At 39.1% G+C, this 23,201-nt stretch overlaps 1 protein-coding gene across 5 annotated transcripts in view; it reads left to right on the plus strand.

The window, feature by feature from the left end:
- The window catches only part of efr3a (EFR3 homolog A (S. cerevisiae)), a 254,822-nt gene that overhangs the window by 100,148 nt on the left and 131,473 nt on the right, over positions 1–23,201 (plus strand). For all 5 annotated transcript variants that reach the window (XM_046052401.1, XM_046052402.1, XM_046052403.1 and 2 more), the window contains 2 exons: positions 7,438–7,559; positions 15,648–15,797. In XM_046052401.1, the coding sequence (XP_045908357.1) occupies positions 7,438–7,559; positions 15,648–15,797 (272 nt within the window). The remainder of the gene's footprint in view (positions 1–7,437; positions 7,560–15,647; positions 15,798–23,201) is intronic.

A 23,201-nucleotide genomic window follows, 5' to 3' on the forward strand; every position in this document is an offset into this window, starting at 1 on the left:
GAGTATAGGTAAAGAACAGAACTAATAAATAGTCAATCAACAAATGTATCAATAAAATCCTAACAATATAAAATAAATACAATATAATTTGCAGCCTGTAAAGACAAATTTATGATAATTTGTCACTCATAGTTAACAAATCCATCTCTGGGATGGATCTCTAGTTCATTTAATTGCCCATTTATAAAGATTAAACAGGACAATTACATTTTTAACAAAGTTTTGTTTTGGAGTTGAAATTTTGACACAAAGATTAAAATTTTTACAGCAAATGTATATCAGTTCCACATATCGGTCTAATTGGTTACTAATAATTGGTATTGGGATTGGCCTGGAAAAAAAACATATCGGTCGATCCCTATTCCGATTGTTGTTGAGATAGAGGGGTAGGGTGAAGGGGGAGGGCTACATAGCCCTCGAAATGGAGATTTTTCAGAGTCACACTCCAAACGGAAGGTTACGAGAAAGTTCCCAGAGTAAACAAAACAAAAAATTTTTTTGTATTATTTATACTAACCATGGTTATTCTTAGTTTAATGTTATTTCAAAGTAATATGGGGATTTTCTTCAAAACAATCATTAAAAAAATTCAGCTGATAGCAAATAGTTCAGCTGCTAGCATGTGAAGCTGTGTTTTTGATTTTTAATTGGTGACTTGTTAGATCGCTTGATGTGTGATATAACGTTACCATACGAGAGAGATTACCACAGCGGAGGACGGCATATTGGAGTTGTTGTCATGGAGAAATCCTGTTAAAAACTCGTCGTCAGAGCCATCGTCGACTACTGATGACGTATCGGGTTCCTGAAGGGTTGGTCCATTTCTCAGGGGAATATTTCAATCCCTTCGAGTGTCACTCTGTTTAAAGGGCCACGGGGTACACTCGATAACAAGTGGTAGGGGCAAGGGGTGAAATGGGATTGAACCTAAGTATGGTTGAGGCTCTAAATATCATACCCATGAGCCTCAGTCACTGTTTCTATGGAGCAGTCAGAAGTGGGAATCAGAGCTGCAGGGAATTCAGAATGCAACAGATGGGAACAATGCATGTTGCCATAGTTAGTGAATTTTTAAAAAATCATCTGAAAGAAAACTGATTTGTGTAATCGTTAGCTTCAGCTGGCGGTTTCTTACTGAAATTCACCATTGGATTCACTGCTGACTTCTGTCGAGTTTTTTGTCCACAGGCTTGTACCTTTTTGACTTTTTATAAAAAATCAAAAATACTGATATTTTCATATCCATCCAGTACTTGAAGAGCTCCAACTGTCTGTCACCTCTCATTACCTATGACAAAATTAAAAACTGTGTGTTTTGATACTCAATGTAAAGTGCTTTGTGAAGGGCCACATAGTGGCGCTGTGCGTTTCAGAATAACGTCCAAAGTGATTTATGTTCCTTGCCTTGTAATCTAATGTTCCACCAAATGTCACTGAAAGCTCTGTAGTAACTTTTGAGATATTCTGCTGACCAGACGAAACAGGCGAAAAGAAAACCTCATGGGTGGAGGTAATGAATCATTCTGTAAATAGGTTACACAAAGGTTTTCCAGTCGATCTAAGAATGACATTCATTGCACCGTGTGTGTGTGTGTGTGTGTGTGTGTGTGTGTTTAACTTCAGTATACATGTGTGTGTCACCAGAGTGTTCCTCTCCTGCCAGGCATTCACTGTTTCCAAATGTATCTGACAGTTAACTTTGTCACAAGAAATTGGCAGACTGACGGTTAGAAGTGTCTCTTCCTCCACTCCATCTCAATAGAAGAGACACTCATCAGTCCGCACTCAGGCACATGAACCACTGAATCAGACACAGGGGAGTTTATATGTCTGGTATATATAGCCTCTGGAGCCAGATATGCCTGCATACAGGTCAGAGTTTGCCTATTTGTGTGTTGACTCTTCTTCTCATTTTCTTCTTCTTTTTTTTCAGAGAGAGAGAGAGAGAGAGAGAGAGAGAGAGAGAGAAATTATTTCTGTAACAGGACACAGTGCATCAATTTAACATTGGTCACAAAGTCTTCAAACGTTCTTCAAAAATACATTAATGATGTAATAAACACTCATTGGTACTGCTTCTCTTATCTCTGTGGGGAAATTAACCGATCACTCTGTGAGGCCCTTTGAGCACAGCTCAATCACTTTGAAGTCTACAGATTTAAAGCAAGAGATAAGTGATAAACATTTTCTTGCCACTTCTTATATGGAATTGTTTTATTAATAATTATAAAACCATTTAATGGCACCTTTCACAGCACTCAAGGTCACCTTACATCATACAAGATCAGTAATAAAAACATAGAATAAAGAACAAAGCATCTGTAATAAAACATCTGTTATGACAAGTGAACAACTGTTTGTGTCCGCCCGGTGAAGTCCAATAATCCCTCTCCTTTTAGCTCTGGTTTGGTCTCCTCCAACTCCTGAAAAAAATATCCGGCTCTTTAACTGCTAGATGTTCTCCAGCAGGTAGTCTCTCACTGTCTGCCTGCTGCGTGCTGCGGGGCAGGTGCTGTACCGTGGCTTTATCACAGCTTGTTTGCTGAAAACAAGGTGAGGAGATTTTTGATTGTGTTCAGCACAAACGACAACTGAGGGGAAAAAAACTCCCAGTCTAACAGTTACCAGGCTGGGAAGGTCTTCATCATCATTACCTGAGTCAAGACTCAGGAGGCAGCAACAGAAGACACCTACACTTTTCTGTGATAAACTGCAGATGCCATGATTTCTGGTTGGTGCCTCCAAACTGCTGTTACCTTCCTGTGTACTTTCTCTTGACAAACTGTTACCCACTGATGAGAGGGAGGTGCAGAAATATCACACATGGGTACAGGTAATTAAGCAATGACAGGTAGAGGAATCAACAGGGCCTCAGATTACGCTTGTACACTGTTCATATAGGCGTGTGTTATTCTGCACTTATTACTTAAAATCAAAATGAACGCCAAGGGAAAACTTTTATAAAATATCTTGAAGCTACAGTATCCAACTTCTTGTTTTGAGTCAGCAAACTGTCTGCCTCCTCCCCCTCATCCTGTCAAGCTGATACACCAACAGGGACAGCAGTAAACCAGCAGCCCATGCCTGAAAAGCTAGCCTAGTTGGTGAACACCACTGATAATAATTACATCTCATTTCCCATTTTCTTGCACAAATGTATGGTGACTATTGCATTGATAATTGAGTTAAAGTTGCAGAAACAAGCTGCTGTTTTAATTAAAATTAAAAGAAGTAAAACTGTTATTCAATGCAGCAATTTCAAAGATGTGTCCCTAAAAGAAGAGTGTTATGGACATGTAAAATACAAGAAAGAAAAAGATTTTAATAAACTGTCAGTTATTGAAACTCAGAAGTTCTAATTCACGCCCCAAATATCCAAGCTGGCCAATCACTGGGCAGTATAGGACTTACTCTAACTGTGGTCCTACGCTTTCATGGCGGTGCTCCATTTACTCGTATGCAAAAGGCGTTGTTATCCAGCTTTTTGTTGCTGACTTTTTTCAAGTTAGCGTATGGTCAAAGCTGTTCCTGGAGAGGTTGAAATGAGAAGTACGATTTATTCACTTTCCAAAACCTAAAAAAAATCCAGAAAAATGTAGGCTGTGGATTGTTCCTAAAGTGATGTTAGTTGGCTAAAGAGAGACCAGGGTTCAATTCCCTACTGTGACCCATCCCTGAGCAAGACACTTAAGCCCTAGTTGCTCCAGAGGCGTGCGACCTCTGACGTGTATAGCAATTGTAAGTCACTTTGGATAAAAGCATCAGATAAATGTAAATGTAAACATCATGGAACTGACATACCATGAACCTCAATCACCATTGTTTCCTCCTTCATATATAAATCTCACGCATGCAAAAGACTGCGAAAAAACAGCAGAATTCCAACATGCACGTTGAGTTAACACGCAATCACAAGGAGCGAGCGCTCTAACAGCTTACATCCAATTACAAGGACGCATGCAAGTGACAAGTACTAACAAATAACAGCACAAATGGGCGGACTTATGTGAAAAGAGATGTTTTTTAAATGTTAAAGCATGTAAACATTTTCCCTAAATACAAGTATGAACCTGAAAATGAGCTTTCTATGGCACCTTGAAATGGACACATGCATAAATAAGTGAAATGCAGTCACATGCCAAGGTTATTTAATTAAAAAACCCAGGTCCACCTTGCTAGCTTGTTCACTCGTACTGTTGTGTTGACAGGTAACTGTAATAAGTAGTGGTCCTCCTCCACAGAGAGGAGCTGTGACTAAGAGCTGGATTCTGATGGCGACACGTTTTTGTCCGTAAAAGGAATATCGGATCATCGTAAGGAGCCTCTCCAATCCCTCCTGCGTAACCAATTTTTTCTCTGTCCATCCGTATGTTCAAATTGCTCATATTGTAGCCAAATATGCCTCTAGGCTTAATGAAGACATTTTACAACTGCCATTCAAACCTGCTGTGCTAAAGAGCGATGGATAATGATCAACTTTACAAAAGTGGCTCTCCAATGACTGTGTAAATGCATTTTACTCTTTACCACTTGTTAAGTAATCAGTAACCATGGATAAGTAAAACCAATCCATTCACAAGGCTTTTTAATGACACCTTTTTTTAAATTGAGCTCTTTAGAATTGCCTGAGGGAAGCAAAACAAATTGTGCTGGTGTTTATATCACCCTTTCATTTTCTCATTGTTGAAAGTTCTTACTACTTTGCCACGAGGCATCAGTGAGGCATGAAGCCTGTCTCTTTTTGATTAGTCTTATTTACATGATGAAACCTCAACTCGAAACAGAATTACCCCCTCTTCACTTAAAGCACTTGTCGTCTCATTGGGAAGGCTTCAGTCTTCAATTAAAGTGAAATGGAAATCCCAGAAATGGTCAAATAGACATACCTTTTTTTACATTATTTTCTCAAGAGTGATGGAAAACAGCCCTGCATTTAAACTGTGCAAGGGGCTGCATTGGTTGGAGCCAGGTTCAGCTGTACGAGCCTTACGAACAACTAGCAACTTAACAAATGTTCCACAGCAGAGCAGAAACTAAATGGACACTGATTGGCAGTTACCCTGTAACAGCATTTTGTGGTATTTCAATCATTTTCATTCAAGCTTCACACATGCGGATCATATCTTGCCTCCATATTAAAAGCAATATTTTGTAGGGAGGAGGACCGCATAATAACACCATATCAACGCACAAAGGTTGCAGGAAAGGTTTTTCTAAGTTTATTTAAATTTTTTTAGCAAAAAATGAAGACCCACAATTGGCTGCGTGCTTAGATTAACTTCAAGACATATTTAACAGGCTGAATGAATATAGTTTTGTACAGGTGAAGTCACAAATGTGCAGCTTGGGATGCTATTAGTAGTCCTTTAGGCATGTCAACCTATATAAGTGCTAAAACAAGACTACTGCAATGCTAGCAGCTATGGGAGACTATGAAAGCACACTAGCTATAGTCCACATGCTAATATGCTCACAATGACAATGCTAACATGCTGTTACCATGTTAACATCTTAGTTTAGCATGTTAGCATGATACAATTTGCTAATTAGCACTGAACAGAAAGTAGAGCTGAGGCTGACGGTAGCATCAAAATATTAAACAAATTATAATTTTGAGCTGATGGTGGTGCTATATATAAAGGGAAAAGAGGATCACCAGTTATTACAATTCATCCTGAGGGGAACATGACATTTGGTCCAGGCATTCATGTTGCCCTCGGGGTAAATTTTTAGATATTTCAGCCATCCCTAGAGCCATGCTCTTTAATATCTTTGCAAGGATGTGATGTATATGATTTGTATGACCAAATGAAACCAAACTAAATTCAATCAGGGGCCCTCACACACTCCAGTCGTCACCGGAGTTCCCCCTCAGGACCTTATCAACACAACTCTGTAATTAATCCTCTTTCTATATGTGTCTAACACCTGGATTTAACACAGTAACACATTTGGGAAGCTGAGGGGAAGCTGCTCTTGTGTAAGCCAGCTGCCGGTGTACCTCCTTCCATCTGAGCCATTACCCCCAGGAAAGGTTAGGCACCAAATGGGAGGAAATTACCAAGTAGAACGGCTAGGTTTTTGTCACCAATGTCAACCTGTACGGAGGCAATTTGTTGCAGTGGACAATGATAGGGTAGCGAGAAGCACAGCTGACTGTGAGGAGAGAGGAAGCCTCTCCTGAGGACACTCTTTGCTTGTTTGGAGGGAGGAAATTATAGGATGGACAAATGGGGATGGCTCTTATGGTTATTATCATTATCACTATCGCTTCAAGTTCATGCTCGTACAAAGATATGACGGTATTTTTAGTCTCAGTCACTGGAAACGTTCTGTATGTCATTGTATCCTGGTTGCAGAGCTCGAGTAAAAGTGTGAGTGTGTCTGTTTTTGTCTCTCCATTGTTAAGAGGTGAAAAATCACATAATTAGTAGCAACATTGCCATTTTCAGTATTGATTTGAGGTAGTTGAACATCAATGCAGGCTGTTGGCGCTTCCATGTAGGTTTCATAAATGAAAAACTGTCCTCAATCCACCTCTGAGTATCTGCCTATACGAAGCCCATACTTGTTTTTCTTTAAAATTTGTCAAGCTGAATCATTTGTCTAATTCTCACAATACCATAAATAGGTAAAATGTTTAGAAGATAACATTATTTAATTTTTGTAAAACATTCGCTACCTTCTTAAAGCTATAAACTCTGAGTTTCAAAGGAAATTTAAAAAGTTGCTTGAACAAATGTAGGAGAGCAGTTTCATTATTACAGTTGATTACAATGATCCTGGAAGTGTTTATGCTTAGGCTGGGTCTTTTTTTATTAGAAGTTTCAGGCAGGTTTGGATTCATAATACTACCACTTGGAGTGGCAGAAGATGCCAAATTCAATTTATCCATTACTTTTAGCTATACATATCTTTTGTATTTACTCCTCTGCTTGTGTGCTAACCTTTTTTACATACTTTAATCACCACATCTACAACTGACTCAGGTTGCTGGGAACCATGCCCTGTGCAGTCAGCCTATTATAGTTGCTAGCTAATTGGTTATCATGCAAATAAATATGCTAAGGATCAGCCTCAAACCAATTTGTCTTCAATCTCGTGTGTTTGTTTTCCTCCTAAACACGAATATATGGATTTATAGATTTTTAACCACCATTATTTTAAATAAGATAAGCTTCTCCACAATCTTTCCACTGGCAACTGCAGAACTGCCGCTCATTTGGAATCCCTTCTCCAGATCCATAAATACCTTGTTTGACTCTGTTGTGTTTTTCTGTCTGGGGCTAGATCTGTTTTCATGCCTCTTAATTGCTTTCTGGGGTTGACCAGTGCTTGTGATTGTAGTAACCATCATGTCTGATCTTCAGGCTCTAAGGCCCTATGACAAATGACACTAATGAATGTGTTTCCCTCATCTTCTTGTCCTCTCTCTAGTTTGTGAAGTTTGCCAACATTGAGGAGGACACGCCGTCCTACCATCGCCGCTATGACTTTTTTGTGTCCCAGTTCAGCGCCATGTGCCACTCTACTCATGAAGATACTGAGACCAGAACCAGGTAAGAAGATACCCTTCTCACAGAGACATGTCTCCTTCAAAATAATTTTAATTAATAATTTTTTAATCTAGTAATTAATTAAAACAAAACAAAACACAAAAGGTTTAAATTGCTTTTCAACACTGATGATGATGATAATAATATTAAAAAAGTAGCTAAGAACTTTCTGTGCAGCAGATGCTGGTGATTCTTAAGAGTTTTAAGACATTGAGTTGGCATTTCTTGCATGGTCTTAAACTGCTTTGGCAGTATATGTTTCTACTCCTCTATATTAATGTTTTTAGGTTTTTATCATGTTTTCCTGCATTCCATGTGGGCTCAATTTTTTGTACATACAGTCCCCTCCAACAGTATTGGAACGGTAAGGCAAATTCCTTTGTTTTTGTTGTTCACTGAAGACATTTGGGTTTAAGATCAAAAGATGAGTATGAGACAAGAGTTCAGAATTTCAGCTAACATTTCCTGGTATTCACATCTAGATGTGTTAAACAACTCAGGACATACCACCCTTTGTTTGAACCCACCCATTTTTCAAGTGAGCAAAACTATTGGAACATGTGACTGACAGACGTTTCTTGTTGCCCAGGTGTTGCCTTTTAGGTTGATTGTCAAAACATTAAATAGCTCTGCATGACTAGTCTAAGTTTTCATCCTTGGTTCAAACCTATAAAGACTGCATTTCCTGTTTAAAGAGGATAAACCAACATGAAGACCAGAGAGCTGTCTGTGGGAGAAAAGCACGCCATTGTCAAGCTGAGAAAAGGAGGAAAATCCACCAAAGCCATTGGACAAACATTGGGCATAGCAAGCACAACAATTTGGAACGTCCTGAAAAAGAAAGAAACTACTGGTGTACTGAGCAACAGACGTCCAACAGGTCGGCCAAGGAAAACAACAGTAGTTGATGACAGAAATATGGTGAGAGCTGTGAAGAAAACCCACAAAACATCAGGAAGTGACATCACCAACGACCTCCACAGTGCAGGGGTGAAGGTATCACAATCCACTGTTGGAAGAAGACTCAGAGAGCAGAAATATAGAGGCCACACCACAAGATGCAAATCACTCATCAGCAGGAAGAATCGGAAGGCCAGACTGAAATTTGCAAAGAAGTACAGAGATGAGTTCTGGAACACAATCTTATGGACTGATGAGACCAAGATTAATCTCTAGCAAAGTGATGGAAAGGCCAAAGTGTGGAGAAAGAAAGGAACTGCTTATGATCCGAAGCATACAAGCTCATCTGTGAAGCATGGTGGAGGTAATGTCATGGCTTGGGCGTGCATGGCTGCTTCTGGAACAGGCTCATTAATATTTATTGATGATGGAACTGATGATGGTAGCAGCAGAATGAATTCAGAAGTGAACAGAAACATTTTGTCTGCCAATTTACGGAGAAATGCATTGAAACTAATAGGGAGGAAGTTTATCATGCAGCAGGACAATGAGCCAAAGCACACTGCCAACAAAACAAAGGACTTCATCAGGGAAAAAGGGGAAGGTTTTAGACTGGCCAAGTCAATCACCTGACCTTAACCCAATAGAGCTGCCTAGAGTAGTGACAAATATTTTGGGGTGTAGGGTCTCAAGTGGGGAAAAAGGGCACTTTTTGTAATTATATATTTAAATTTTAAACACAAATAACTTTAACTGGGGAAGTTCTGTTGTGATATGCTTTAGTTGGTTTGTTTATCCTATTCATCTGCAATGTCTTATCAAATGTATGCAAATTAGTACATTTTAATTAGTTAATGCCTAATTTGAATATCAAAGTTATTAGACACAAATTTTACTGTATTCACCTGTAGTGTCTCCATTAAGTACAGTACGTTAGCCTGTATGGCCATGATATATTGCCTTTAGCTAGCTAACTTATTACATTAGCTAGTAGCTTATGAGTCATGCATGTTTACAAGACAGAAGTCAACTGTATTGGTCTTTTGGCTAATTAGCTGTAAACTGGAGACTCTGGTAGCTTCGTCTGTTGTTCATCACCACTCATCTCCTCACAAGCCAAGAAAAGCACAGCTGCCAAATTGCTGCACAACAGACCATATATTTACCCTCGAGACTTGATCAAGAATAAGACATAAAGAAAAGAAAGGCCTGTTTCTTTGATTCCATCTGGCATGGCTAGGCTACTTGAAAGTGGCGTTGGGGGGGGGGGACATATGATTTGATTAAGAAGATGTATACAAAAGCTAGACTTGCCTGAGAATGCTGTGGTCTAATACAAATGGTGATATGTCCTAAGTTGTTTAACACATCTAGATGTGAATACCAGGAAACTCTTGTCTCATACTCATCTTTTGATCTTAAACCCAAATGTCTTCAGTGAACAACAAAAACAAAGGAATTTGCCTTACCGTTCCAATACTTTTGGAGGGGACTGTATACTACCACTTGAAAAATGGTTCTCATTTTCAAATGATCGCATTCAAACATTCAAATATGTCGCATAAAAATCCAATATCCAAACTGATTAGACTGCACTGATTGTATATCTTCAAGACTTTAAATTTTACATGGCACATAACATTTTGTAACTTATTGAAAACTGAGGTTTTAATATTTAGACGCTATCTTCAATAGATGTTGTAGCTTAGTGCCACAATCCAACTTTTCCAACTCAGAATTATCTAGATAATTAGACACTTTCTGCTATCGCCACAGTTCTAAACAAGATGATATATGGATTACTGATTAAATCCAGAGGGAGGTTGCATCATTCATAAAGAGCAGTAAGTGTAGACTGATTGTACAGATTATTTCATTATCTTTGTTTAAAAAAAAAAAAACTAATCTACATTTGGTTCCCAAAGTGAGATGGCCTGCGACACAATGATGAATTGTTTAATTTCACTCTTTAGCTCCCTGGAGCAGTTGTTAGTGCTGTTCACATTCATATGAAAGCAGTTGATTGATTATTGATACTGCAAATAGTTTCTCTGATTAGTTCTCTTCATGTGGTGAAATAAGCTTGAGTCAGAGAAACCAGCTGCTTCAGTTAGTCTTTGGATAATATGAAAACATGCATGCACATTAATTCCATTGATTTACCCCTTTTAAAAACTGATGGTGTAGCTGTTTACTGTTGCATCTTCATTCTTCTGAAGGCATACTATCTGCATCCACTATTCCACCTTTCAGAAACAACCTCCTCTTTTAATGCAGTGATGGATCGTACCAACAACATATATCTAGCTGTGGGAGGGCCTGTAATAGCATCCTCACCAGCGCATGTCTCATCCCACCTGAATCCAGAATTAAAAATATCCCCTTCTGATCCATATTTCATGGCCTTCCCCTCCCACTGCGACCACACAGCTCACTAACACCACCGCCTTTCTGCTCTCCCCCGGATTGAAATACAATCCTTTGAAAGATTCATGATGTAATGAAGAGAATGGCTTATCTTAACAGATCTAAACTTGAAGTGATTTACAGAGAAACTGGCTTATCTCCCTATAATGTCTTATTGTGTAATCAAGCAAAAGGAAAGAGAAATTCTGGTTTATTACTGTTGTTTTGGCGTTATCCTGTTGGTAATAAAAATATTGTATTCAAGTTAATAGCATTACATCAGGGACTGCAGCAACAAAGGCTGACATCTTGATACCAGGGAAGTGACAAAAATTTTGGGGTGTAGGGTCTCAAGTGGGGGAAAAAGGGCACTTTTTATAATTATATATTTAAATTTTAAACACAAATATTGTGTTAAATATATTAACACAACTCTGTCTACCTTCCCTCATGCAATTGTTTTGTAACAAAATAATCAGTTCACACAGACCATGGTTTTCTTTAGTTGTCACTAGGTTTATCACAAGAGCAGGCAACAGCAAAGGAAACTATGCCACAATATGCATGTTTTCTATCCTACTAGTTTCAAATATATTTAGAATAAATGACTGCACCAAGGAGAGGGACATTAAAATACACACCATACACACAATAACTGATGGTGACAAGGACTTATAGTTACACAGTTGAGGGAGGGCTGTCTGTATCACTTAAAAATCTATTGGATATAGATGAGGAGCCTACAAATAAAAATAAAGTAGTTACTGTTTAAGGCAGGACAGTGTAGTGGTCAGTTTTGAGTTTTTGGTCTATTTTGCATCCTTGTCGTCTTTTACTGTAAAACTTCCAAAATACGCCTTTAGATGGTGTTTGTTTGAAGCCTACTATCCTCCGTCTGTTTGCACCTGTAGATTTCTTTTACATATTTGAACTGAACATTTCAGGGGAAAAGACTTTTGATGTAAGTCTTTAACTGGGGAAGTTCTGTTGTGATATGCTTTAGTTGGTTTGTTTATCCTATTCATCTGCAACGTCTTATCAAATGTATGCAAATTAGTACATTTTAATTAGTTAATGCCTAATTTGAGTATCAAAGTTATTAGACACAAATTTTACTTTATTCACCTGTAGTGTCTCCATTAAGTACAGTACATTAGCCTGTATGGCCATGATATATTGCCTTTAGCTAGCTAACTTATTACATTAGCTAGTAGCTTATGAGTCATGCATGTTTACAAGACAGAAGTCAACTGTATTGGTCTTTTGGCTAATTAGCTGTAAACTGGAGACTCTGGTAGCTTCGTCTGTTGTTCATCACCACTCATCTCCTCACAAGCCAAGAAAAGCACAGCTGGGGTAGGAGCTGAGAGGGGCTGCTGCCTGTCTGTCTGTGGTGCTGCTCTGTGAGAGAAAGAACAGCACAACAAGAACCAGCTCTGTGAAATTGAGGAATCTAACAAGTTCTGGGAGAAATGGAACAACCTAAACAAAAGTAGTAAGCAGTAACAGAACAAGAATTAATAGATGTCATCCAATCCCTGAATGGAAAATAGGCTCCTCAACTAAATGGTTAAATACTTAAATACGAAAACTATTCAATACTATTTTATCAACTGGAACTTTTCCTGACATCTGGAACAAAGGTTTAATAACCCCAATTCATAAATCCAGAGATAAATATGATCCAAATAACCACTGGGAAATATGTGTGAAAAATATTCTGCGACATCATTAATAAACGACTTGTCAACTTTCTTGATTACCACAATATTCTGCACAAATACCAGATTGGTTTCCTGACAAATTGCTGCACAACAGACCATATATTTACCCTCGAGACTTGATCAAGAATAAGACATAAAGAAAAGAAAGGCCTGTTTCTTTGATTCCATCTGGCATGGCTAGGCTACTTGAAAGTGCCGTTGGGGGGGGGGGGGAAAACATATGATTTGATTAAGAAGATGTATACAAAAGCAAATGCAACCAGGTGTATTCCTCTTTGGCGAAAATGCAGAAAATAAATGAGCTCTCTATTAAAAGCCAAGCAATATCCAATGGGAGCAAGTCAGATTTTTAAAGATCTAGAGCTAAATTATACCCTTAAATAGTACAAAAACAATTTCCTCCACATGCATTATCATTCACCTGAAATATGAAGCTGTTTAAAATCAGAAGCAGCAGAGAAAAGGGAGCCAGACATCGGGCAAACAGTTTTTCATTGTTTTGAAGACAGAGAAACTGTCTGTCGGATTGTTAGGCTGGTAAAAATAGCTCTGTGGTGGCAGTGCGGCTCAGGTGAGGCTGTGACACCACACTTTACAAGACGCCCTCTCCCGCTGAGACGCCCACCCTCTGTCTCTAATACATATCAGCAGTGTATTAAATCCAAACCTAAAGACTTTTCTCTCTCATTCATTATGGAAATAACTTCCCTCCTCCAGTATCACTGCAACAGCTGAGACCTGTGTTAGTGCAGAGCTGTGTGCGCTTATTTGTGCATAGAAATGCACCTTTATCTCATTTGTATGTGTTGGTGTGTGTGCATGCTGGTGTTGGTTGGAGGTGTGTGGTACGGTGAGAGCCAGGGGATGCTGGGATTATTTTCAAGTTGGCTTGATACCTTGCTGCTGCCCTGCTGTAAACAGTATGACTTCTCACTTTGCTTTTTTTCTGTGTTTCATTATTCCATAATGCAGCGCCTCGCTGTAGGTGTAGAGGAATTCCCAAATAGAATTTCTTTGGTGGTTATTGGATTAGACCTAAGGCGAGGTCACCTGCCCAGCTTTTCATATATTTGCTCAGAATCTTGTTTGTGTCAGAAACAGAGAGGGTAGTCAGAAATAGTAATGTTAAAGTCAGACTCTCTGGGCTCAGATTGGTCCTGAGACCAATCCTGCCCTGCAGACTCTGTGAGGCTTTTCTGTCTGGCAGATTAGAGACACTGGAGGGTGTGTGAGGCTTGTATGTTTGTGTGTGGTCTTAGTTTCAATATCATTTCCAGCACTAACGCATACTACGTGTAATTAGATTGAGTTATCTTTCCTCAGAAAGCAGATAAGAATTTGAAGTTGACGTTGAGAGACAGAGAATGAGCCAACCCTGCAGCTTTAGTAATATGAGAAACTCTCAAACTACATTGAGTTGTAAAGTAGAGACATGGGCACAAGGGAAAAGCTTGATTTACTGAACTACTACTAAACTACTTATGTGAAGGGAACTATGTTCAGGTCGTTTATCTCATGTCAAACAAGTTTCCAGTTATTTTATTGGACATATTAGCAGCATGACTCCATGAATGCTGATGTCAGTTGGTAGTTTGGTCCAACAACTTGTCCAGAGAGAAATATCTGGACAACTATTAGATGGACGGCCATGAAATTTGGCATCAAAGGTCTCCAGAGGATAAATCCTAATGACTTTGGTGGTTCCCTGACTTTTCATTGAGACAAAACCTCCACAAGTACATGCTTACATTGTCATGTCATCCTAATTGCACACATTTTAACATGGCAGGATGCTAAACTTTACATGCTGTACATTAGCACGCTATAACACAAACCAACAGAGGCAGCGGTAGACCAGCAACACCCATGTTCTGTTTTTTTGTCTATGGGGTTTGGTGGCTTTGACGAGAGTTATATAGCAACAGTTTCTGGTTAAACAAAAATGTTAATAAAAGGTTAATAAAAAAGGTCTCTCTGTAGGGATACGTTGCATGATGTCATCAGACACTTGTAATAATAATCTGAGCCTGTCGGTGACAACAAACATGTATTTTGATGGGGCACAATTGCCAAAAAGGATTACGTTGCAGCCCTGATTCACTGCTACCGACTGCAGCACACCAGGTTGAAAAATACCAAACATACCCTCTAGTTAAGTTTAGTCAACTAAAACTACTTAATTAGCATTTGAGAAACATTGTGGTCATGGTTTGAAGGAACCAATTTTGACACATAAGGAGAAGACAGGACACAAATCCCAGTCTCGGTTGTCAGACAGTTATTGTGCACAACAATCCAAACTAGCCACTTCCCAAATACATTTTAGAGACAGTATAACAATACACTACTTCATGTCAAAATACAGCAATTGAACAAATTACCTGTGGTGCCTGAGGATAGCCACACTTACATGAGACCAGGACATCAAGAAAAATAAACCTGTTCCAATTAGTACAGTCTCCTTTTGTGTTTTTTCTTGTATCAGTGAATGACATTTCTATTATGAAGGCATGGGTTCAACAACACCCAACCTGCAGGGGCTCATAAGACACCATAACTCAAACAAACCAGAACCAGAGTTGCTTATACAACTTTCATAATCATGTCTTCAGACCGTCGCTTTCTACAACGGGGGTCGGCAACCTTTTCTGTGATGATTGTCAGTATACAAATATCAAGACATCCAGTGTACGAGCAGCGTTTCTTAATGCACATGTCATTTATTTTTAATTTATGCACTGATAGTTAGTCAGATTATTAATTGAAGTGTGACCTTGTTAATAATAGAATAGGGCTAAGTTTTGTAACTTGTTTGTAGTTTTTTAAAATATTCTAATTCAAATAGATTTTGATAGATGAGTGTATGTAATGATAATAAACAAACTTATATAACTAAACATCTTTATTTCCCATACATTCATAACCTTTTTTTTCTCCACTGTTCATATGCAATAACAATGCCACACCAATTTCTATTAAAAATACTAATAGTATTACCAGTTTGAGTGTGTGTTTGGAGTCTATTCATGAATATCTAACGGTTACTGTGTGTCCGTGTCAGAATCCGTGTGGCTGGGATTAAAGGTCTGCAAGGCGTGGTGAGGAAGACGGTGAATGATGAGCTGCAAGCTATCATCTGGGAACCTCAGCACATGGACAAACTGATCCCATCCATGCTGTTCAACATGCAGGACAGCGAAGACCTGGACAGGTACTGCACACACACATACGAATATATACACACAAATACTAACACACACAGAGTTCAGTTTTCTGTGTTTTGTCATTTCTCTCTGAATTTGGAACTGGAGCAAAAGGACGCTCTCAGGCAAATATTTATAATAAGTGAATATAAATTAAGTGGACTGCATTATATTAAGAGATGTTTCTAATGTTTTGCACACATTTAAAAATATAAAGGGGGATAAATGATAGAAACCCGTTTCACTAAATGCCATCTCTTTCTTTTCACTTTTCTAACCTCATTGCATTTTTCTTTTATTGTGTATGGGGTGGTTAATCCATCTGGACTCTTCCTCTGTACAGTAACAGATCTCAGATCCCTCTGGTGTTGCACTGCTCTGTGATTCTCAGGCTGAATTTAAGCCTCAAAATCCAGGTTCAGAGTCCTGTAAACCTCCAGAATCCGCTATAAACATATACACAGCAAGAAACATCCCCGTTAGCCCTGTCTAGATTAGATCAGATTAGATCTAGATCAGATGTCAGTTTCCAAACTGATTGTTTGCTGATGTAATAAAGCTCACTGTTTAGCAGGATTAAACTACTGTTGCGACAGCATTTTATGTTTCCAATTTGTTGTGTTTCCTGCTGCCACATGAAGCTATTCATGTGGCAGCAGGAAGCATGTCCTTGAGTTTCACCTGATCATAACTCATTTTTGAAAAAGACCTTTTTTTCCCTGCAGCAAACAATTCTTTTCTTTATCGAGCAGTGTTCTAGGGACAGCAGGTAATTTATTGCTCATTCAGTCTGCTGTCTCGGCTTTGTTTCTCTACCCCCTTACTGTCAGTTTGTGTAAACGTGGAGAGTTTAGGAACTGAGGCTACTCAGACCAGATGGTGCTCAAGGTTAATGCAGCAAAGCACAAACTGTTAATCAAGAGAGTTTGGGAACCAGTTTTCATATTAGAAAGACCCTCTGCTTGTATTTCCATCATTTAAATTGTTTTTGAAATAAAAGCGCCCTTTATACCCAATTAAATTTAACTGTATGAATGTTTACTTATGCGTGTAATGCGGCAAATATTTGCCCTTAATCTTGTGCCCTTAAACATGAAAAATCGCTTTCTGTGTGAACACACAGTAACGGATATTAAGGGTTATTACTGTTATTACTGGTTTATGACAAACTCTTGTAGTCTGGGGTGTGTTTTCTGCTCTCTTTGTCCTTTGTTTGGACCCCTGACCTACAGCCGATTTTTTATTGAGAATTACTACCTCGTGATGGATCGTTTCTATTTTAACCCACACAGCTTTTCTAGCATTTACTGTGCTGGTTGAGAGCCCCAGGAAACTCACAGACCAATTGCATGTGCTCCAATCGTGTCATGTGATGCTGCTCAGCCAGTCAAATCTGTGCATTCCGATAAGTGTTGTGAGTCGAGCCTGCAAGTGGGATACACCAGAGACGTTTTGGAAACGCACACGAAAAGAGGAGGCGAAAGAGAAAAGAAATTTCACATGGCTTTTAATCAGCAATGTACAGATTCTTACATGTACGTTCCTCCCACGGGCAGTTCAAAATCAGAATATCTCATATATCTCCTATCCTAGCTGGCAGGTAAGCAAGAGCTCACGTTTCTTACTGAACAAGAGAAAGTAGGAAAGTGGTAGCTCTATAAGCAGGAATGACAGAGAAGAGGAGGTATTACAACTGTTTTTTTTAAGATGTGTTGAGTATTTATTATAAAATTGGTTGTGACTACACTTTATCACTTCAAGCTACACTTTTTATTTCATTTTTTTCTGAAATTAAGCAATTTATTTTAGTTTACTTAAATTTAGAATTTATTATTAGAGTAGTTATTATTTATTATCCCTCCAGTTTGATGTGAAAACTGACAGTGAATATTCTTGAAATATTATTTGATTGACAGTCCGTTGTTGACTAAAAACATGTTGATACGACTATACGTTATGGTACTGAATGATAACGCAAGTTAGTGGTTATGATATTCTGGAACTTTGCTTCAGGAAATTTTCTGTAACTGGACCTCTTTGAATTGTAATTGAATACCCCTGCTCTAAAGAAAATCCTGCTGATGGATCTGTTGTGACTCACTGGAGCATCAGCTGAAGGAATATAAACGTTTGCCTGAACTCGATCCTGGGTATTAAATACTTTGCTCCCCTACCACCTCCACACACCTCAGACCTCATTATACAGTATTCGTTCAATCCTCAAACCCAGGCCCATAGCCTCGGTGAAAGAGGAAATCCTGGTGATGTGTGTAACTGAGAAGTTTTCTGCGTCTTCTCATCCCCTTCTGGGATTAAGAACGCTGCTCTACTTTCACCGGCGTTGGAAAGGCCGGAAAGATTTAACACCGCAAGGATCAACGAGGCACGACAGGGCGCTTAACGCTTATTCCTGTCTTTATTCTCCATTTTTCATATACGTGTGTGTGTGTGTGTGTGTGTGTGTGTGTGTGTGTGATCCCACTGTGTACCCAGATGACAGCGTAAAAAGTTGGAGACAAAACAATACAGATAAAACAACAGTAGAAAAAGATCACAATAATAAAAAGGCTAAGAAAATCCTCTGCTTGCCGTTTACCTCTTCTCTTCTCTAATTTTTTTTAGATCCTCTCTCTACTTATCTCCTCCTTTCTTCCCTCTCCTCTTCCTTTTCCTCTTCACATTCTCCTCCTGCGCCACCTCTCTTCCTCTTTCCATTCTCCCCCTCCCTCTTTATCTCTTTTATTCTCCTCTTTTTATAATCATCACTCCTCTCTTCCTCGCTCTCACCGTGGCTTCCTCCCTCCTTCCTCTCCATCTCATTCGTGTGGTTTCCATGTGAACAAAAAGCTATTTTTGGACCCTGTTTGTTCTTCCCCCTTTGTTTCCTTTCTTCTTCTGTGTGCTTTTCTCTACCTAAAGTTCCACAAGTACCATCACATGTGGAGGAATTAAGGGGTTAGGATGTGATCCGACCCTGGCCGGTGTCTAGATGTCGTTATTTGGAGATGTTGGAGATTTTGTCTGGCTGACGACGACACAGGTGACACAGGGAAGCTCTTCTCAAACCCACAAAGCATCTACGTCCATCCTGAACAGAAAACAGCAGTCACTGTAGAAACCAGGCACTCTGGTTGGTTTGTACAAGACTGAAAGCTCATCCATTATTGTGTCATGTCAGATTTGTGTGTTGGAAGGTTCAGCACTCTCTCACTTTGTCTTATGAAAATTCAAAAACCAAAATCCAAAAAAAATATTTTTAGTATTTGAGATTTCTCATTTGGACCTGAACCTGGATCATGACCGGAGCACAGAGCTGTCGTCATCACACTGCCCACTCATGCTAGGAAGAACTTAAAATTAGTCCCTCGTTGCTCTGGCAAAGAGGTAGTTTAATGACTGTCAGCCCTCATCCAGCTACATTTGGCATGATATGTGCTTTTAACCCGCAGCATGTTTACATAATTATTTTTTCTTCAGTTTATAATGGCCCGCTCTTTAAGACAGCAGCGACTTGTACATTTTATGTGAATCACATTCATCAACAATTTTATCATTAAAGAATTCTCAGTTCTGAAATGATTCTTGATTGATTGGTTGATTCACAGAACTGATAACAGTTCTTATAATGTATTATGTATTAAGTATTTTTTTTTTTAAACATTTGTTTCCAGCTTCACAAATGTGAGGAAATGCAGCTTTTCTCTGTTTTATACCACCATAACATGAATATTTTGGGCTTTTGGACTGTTGATCAGACAGAAAAATCGTCCCTCACATTTTGCTGTGGGAAAATTGTGTTTTGACATTGAAAGCAGTTTTTAAAAAAATGTATAGACTAAATTATCAATTTAAAAAATATTGACCGTTTCATTGAGGATGAATAAAACTGTGCAATACTAAATACTTTTCTAATATCTTTTGTTTTCTTCTTATAAAACATTTGCAAATATGATGTTTTTTAATACAAATTATTTTTATTAGTATATTAGAATTAATAGTTTGTTTTGGAAACTTATTCCATATTTGCTAGCTAGCAGTTGTCTTGTGAGTTGCTATATTTCTTACCATCAGCAGCTGTTGATCAGCAGGATCACTTAAAACCTAATAAAGTAATTTAGCCCCTCATTTCCTCATTTAACAGACATGCAGGCCTGTGCAGTCAGCATGTATATGCTCCTGCGTGTGCTGGTAGACAGGAGATCCTTAGAACCCAAAACAAGGATCTGCTCATTAAGACATTGCTCCATACCACTACTGGTGGGCGAATCCTGTTCCAGAGGAATTGAGAACATGCAGTGACTGTTTGCAGAGCAGAATCATTACTGTGGGGAAATGTGTCAAACCTGCTGAGAAAATCTGAGGGGAATCATATATATTGGTTCACAAAAAAGACACTAGGCTCTGTTTTGTTCTTTTTAACTGTATATTTGCATAGCAGGCCTCCCTTTGAGAATTGTCACACTATACATCAAATAAATCACCTTGAGAACAACCTTCACCAACAATGGACATTTTTATCAAATCAAAACCAGATCTTTCTTTTCAAATGATGCCTGTGCACTCTGCAAGCTTTCCTTTGTAATCTGTTTGAACGTAAGAAGTTTAACTTTAGTATGACTTGCACATGTGAGCCCAGTAGGGTCTGTAACAGTACCAAGCGGTAAACTTCCGGTCTGAGAACTGAAGCGAATGCAGAAGTCCCTTAAACCTGCATTCTATCAAACAGCCAGCAGGGGATGACTCGGGCAAAAAGAGGTCAGGTTCCATTAGAAATAATGGTAAAACGACCCTACTTATCAGCTGATTTAAGTTGCTAGTTTCAAGTCTTCATTAATACAGCATGATGTACATTTAGTAAATGATGGTCCCATTTTAGAGGAAAATGGACCACAAAGCAGAGTATGCTTCAGGGTGGGACTATCTGTGATTGATTAGTCATTACCATGGCGACCTGTCAATCACGCTACAGTGACTCGTACGTGTGTAAATTTAACCAGCGCTGTTGAAAAAGCTTATTAGGAGTTGGCTGTTCACTTTCTCAGGTGAGAACATTTTGTTTTACCTAGCTAATCAAGCTAGCTAACTCCACAAGGACCCGTTTGCTCCATAGTCTCTAACATGGTCACGTCCGGTGCTGCTGGTTGCAAAAAATCAACATGGAGGCGCCCTAGCAGCCAAACTCAAGGGTTCAAAACGGCAGTCCACAAACCAACGAGTGGTGTCACGATGACTACGTCCACTTCTTATATACAGCCTATGAACAGTACACAAACATGTCCACAACCTTGGCCAAAATGCGTCATTCAGAACAACCCACTGAGAACCCAATGAGATGCTCCAACATCACAGAGAACAACAGAACAAGTCTTCATATAACAAAAACTAATGTTAATGTCTTCCAGAAGGACTCAGGAGTGTTTTCTAATCTTCCACCTCTATGGTTAAGGCATTGTTAGGTTTAGGCAACACAAACTATTCGTAGTTTAAGGAAAATGATTGACAGGTCAGGCATCTGGTGTTTTAAGGCATTTCTTTGACACCTGTGGCCAAACCATCCACCCTGACTGCCTCTCTAAGAGGTTTTTTGGCATGAAAATGTCACTTACCTCTCGCTCTCCTTCTGAGAGGCAACAGTCACTAATCACCGGGATGCAAAAGGCCTCTTGTCATGAAATAGGATCATACACTAATGGTGCCTCCTGGTGCTCATTATAAACCCATAAGTAAACATTTTTCAAAAAATGTCATCCCACAATGTTAAGCCTACACTCAGTTGCAGTCTAAACAGTTGCTATAAATGCTCCCTTCCTTAAAGTTATAATGTTCTGTGCTTTACACAGGTGTTGATTTGGTTTTAGCTAGGTGTATCTAATAAACTGGCAATTGACTGTGACCAGTAATATGCTTGAACAAGTTCCATTATACTTGGTTTTACAGCAGAGTTTGCATTTCACTTCAGTGCTTGATGGGTGTTGAATGTGAAAACCCATTTTTATACCCCTTTATTTTGCAAATGTTAATAAGATCTGTGTTCATATATTATGTCTAGGGCTCTCTGTGAAGGTTTTCAGTCATCCAGGTCGTAGTTATCTAAAGCAGGTTAAGGTCAAGGGCAACTGGACTTGGTTGAAGATACTAGAAGATGTTTTGTCCCTCATCCGAGAGACTTCTTCAGTTCTGACTGACTGGTAGGGAAACCCAGCTATTTAACCTCTTTGGGGTGGTTGTTTGAATGATCGATACCGCTGGTTCGTTAGTGCTCCTAGCTGTTGTAACGACAGTCGTTATAGTCGTTAGAACCACCCGTGGCCAATGAATGACCATTGTTTGCATCTTCACCTGAGGCCAAGAGTTTCCCTGGGCGCTTAGGGGGTCAATGGTGGCAAGTAAATTTATCATATGATCTTGACCAAAAAAAGCCACTGCAGTGCAGGCAAGTTCTTCCACACATCGTTTTCCAAATTCAGTTGACAAGGATTATCTAAATGCTCCACTGGATGGCCTGCAATGGATTATGGTCCTCGAAATTTGGCTTTTTATGAGCTATTGAAATAAAATGGGCCTCGTTGGAACATTATTCCAAATTGTTCCAGAAATATTGCTGTAGACTCTGATCTCTTTGTATGTGTTTCAGAAAATAGAAAAAGCCATATCCTTTTGACTAACAGCAACAACAGTTCAGCTCTATTCTTCTCCTGCTCCTAACAGTCCAATCAACACATCTAATCTTCTGTGATTTAAAACGGAAATACAGCCTTCACATAATCCATATATAATTATGGTGCATACTATATTCTTCAGCTGCGGCGTGTTCATCACCTTGGGTAACATCTTAGCTTTAATGGTGACATTCCAGCCTGTTCTAATGGTCTTCCTGTGAATTAATGAGCAGATCCTTCAATCACATCTGAGGCTGGAAGTGTGTTCTTTGAAGGAGGAAAGGCAGGATGTGTGAGGTTAAACAGGAAGGACAAGTCGTTGAATATTAAAATCTGACTTCAACTCTTAAAAAACTGGCCATTACTCTATTGGATAGAACTTCATTTCCTAATTTAGCATGAACTCTGTACTCTTATTCACTGAACGAATCGTCTTTATAGTGCAGCTGCTTTGCTCTTTCGTTAGCACTGCTCTGTACCGTCACTTTCATATGGGCTTGCGTTACGAGTACTAGTCAATCACAGCACAGTATGGCGCGGCTTTTTGAAACTCTGGCAGGGAGAAAAAACGCGATTCAAACGGAGCGAATGAGACCAGAAGAAAGCGCTGTGAGTGACAGGCGGCGGGGCCGTGTGGGCACGGCAGCGGTGTGTGTGTCAGCTCGCTGTCAGAACGATACTGTGGAAAATCAATATTAAAACTGTTTGAAATATTCAAAATCCATATGTATCAAAAAATCCATATTTATGACA

This window comes from Micropterus dolomieu, linkage group LG06 (genome assembly GCF_021292245.1).
Source record: "Micropterus dolomieu isolate WLL.071019.BEF.003 ecotype Adirondacks linkage group LG06, ASM2129224v1, whole genome shotgun sequence".
NCBI classification, from domain to species: Eukaryota; Metazoa; Chordata; class Actinopteri; order Centrarchiformes; family Centrarchidae; genus Micropterus; species Micropterus dolomieu.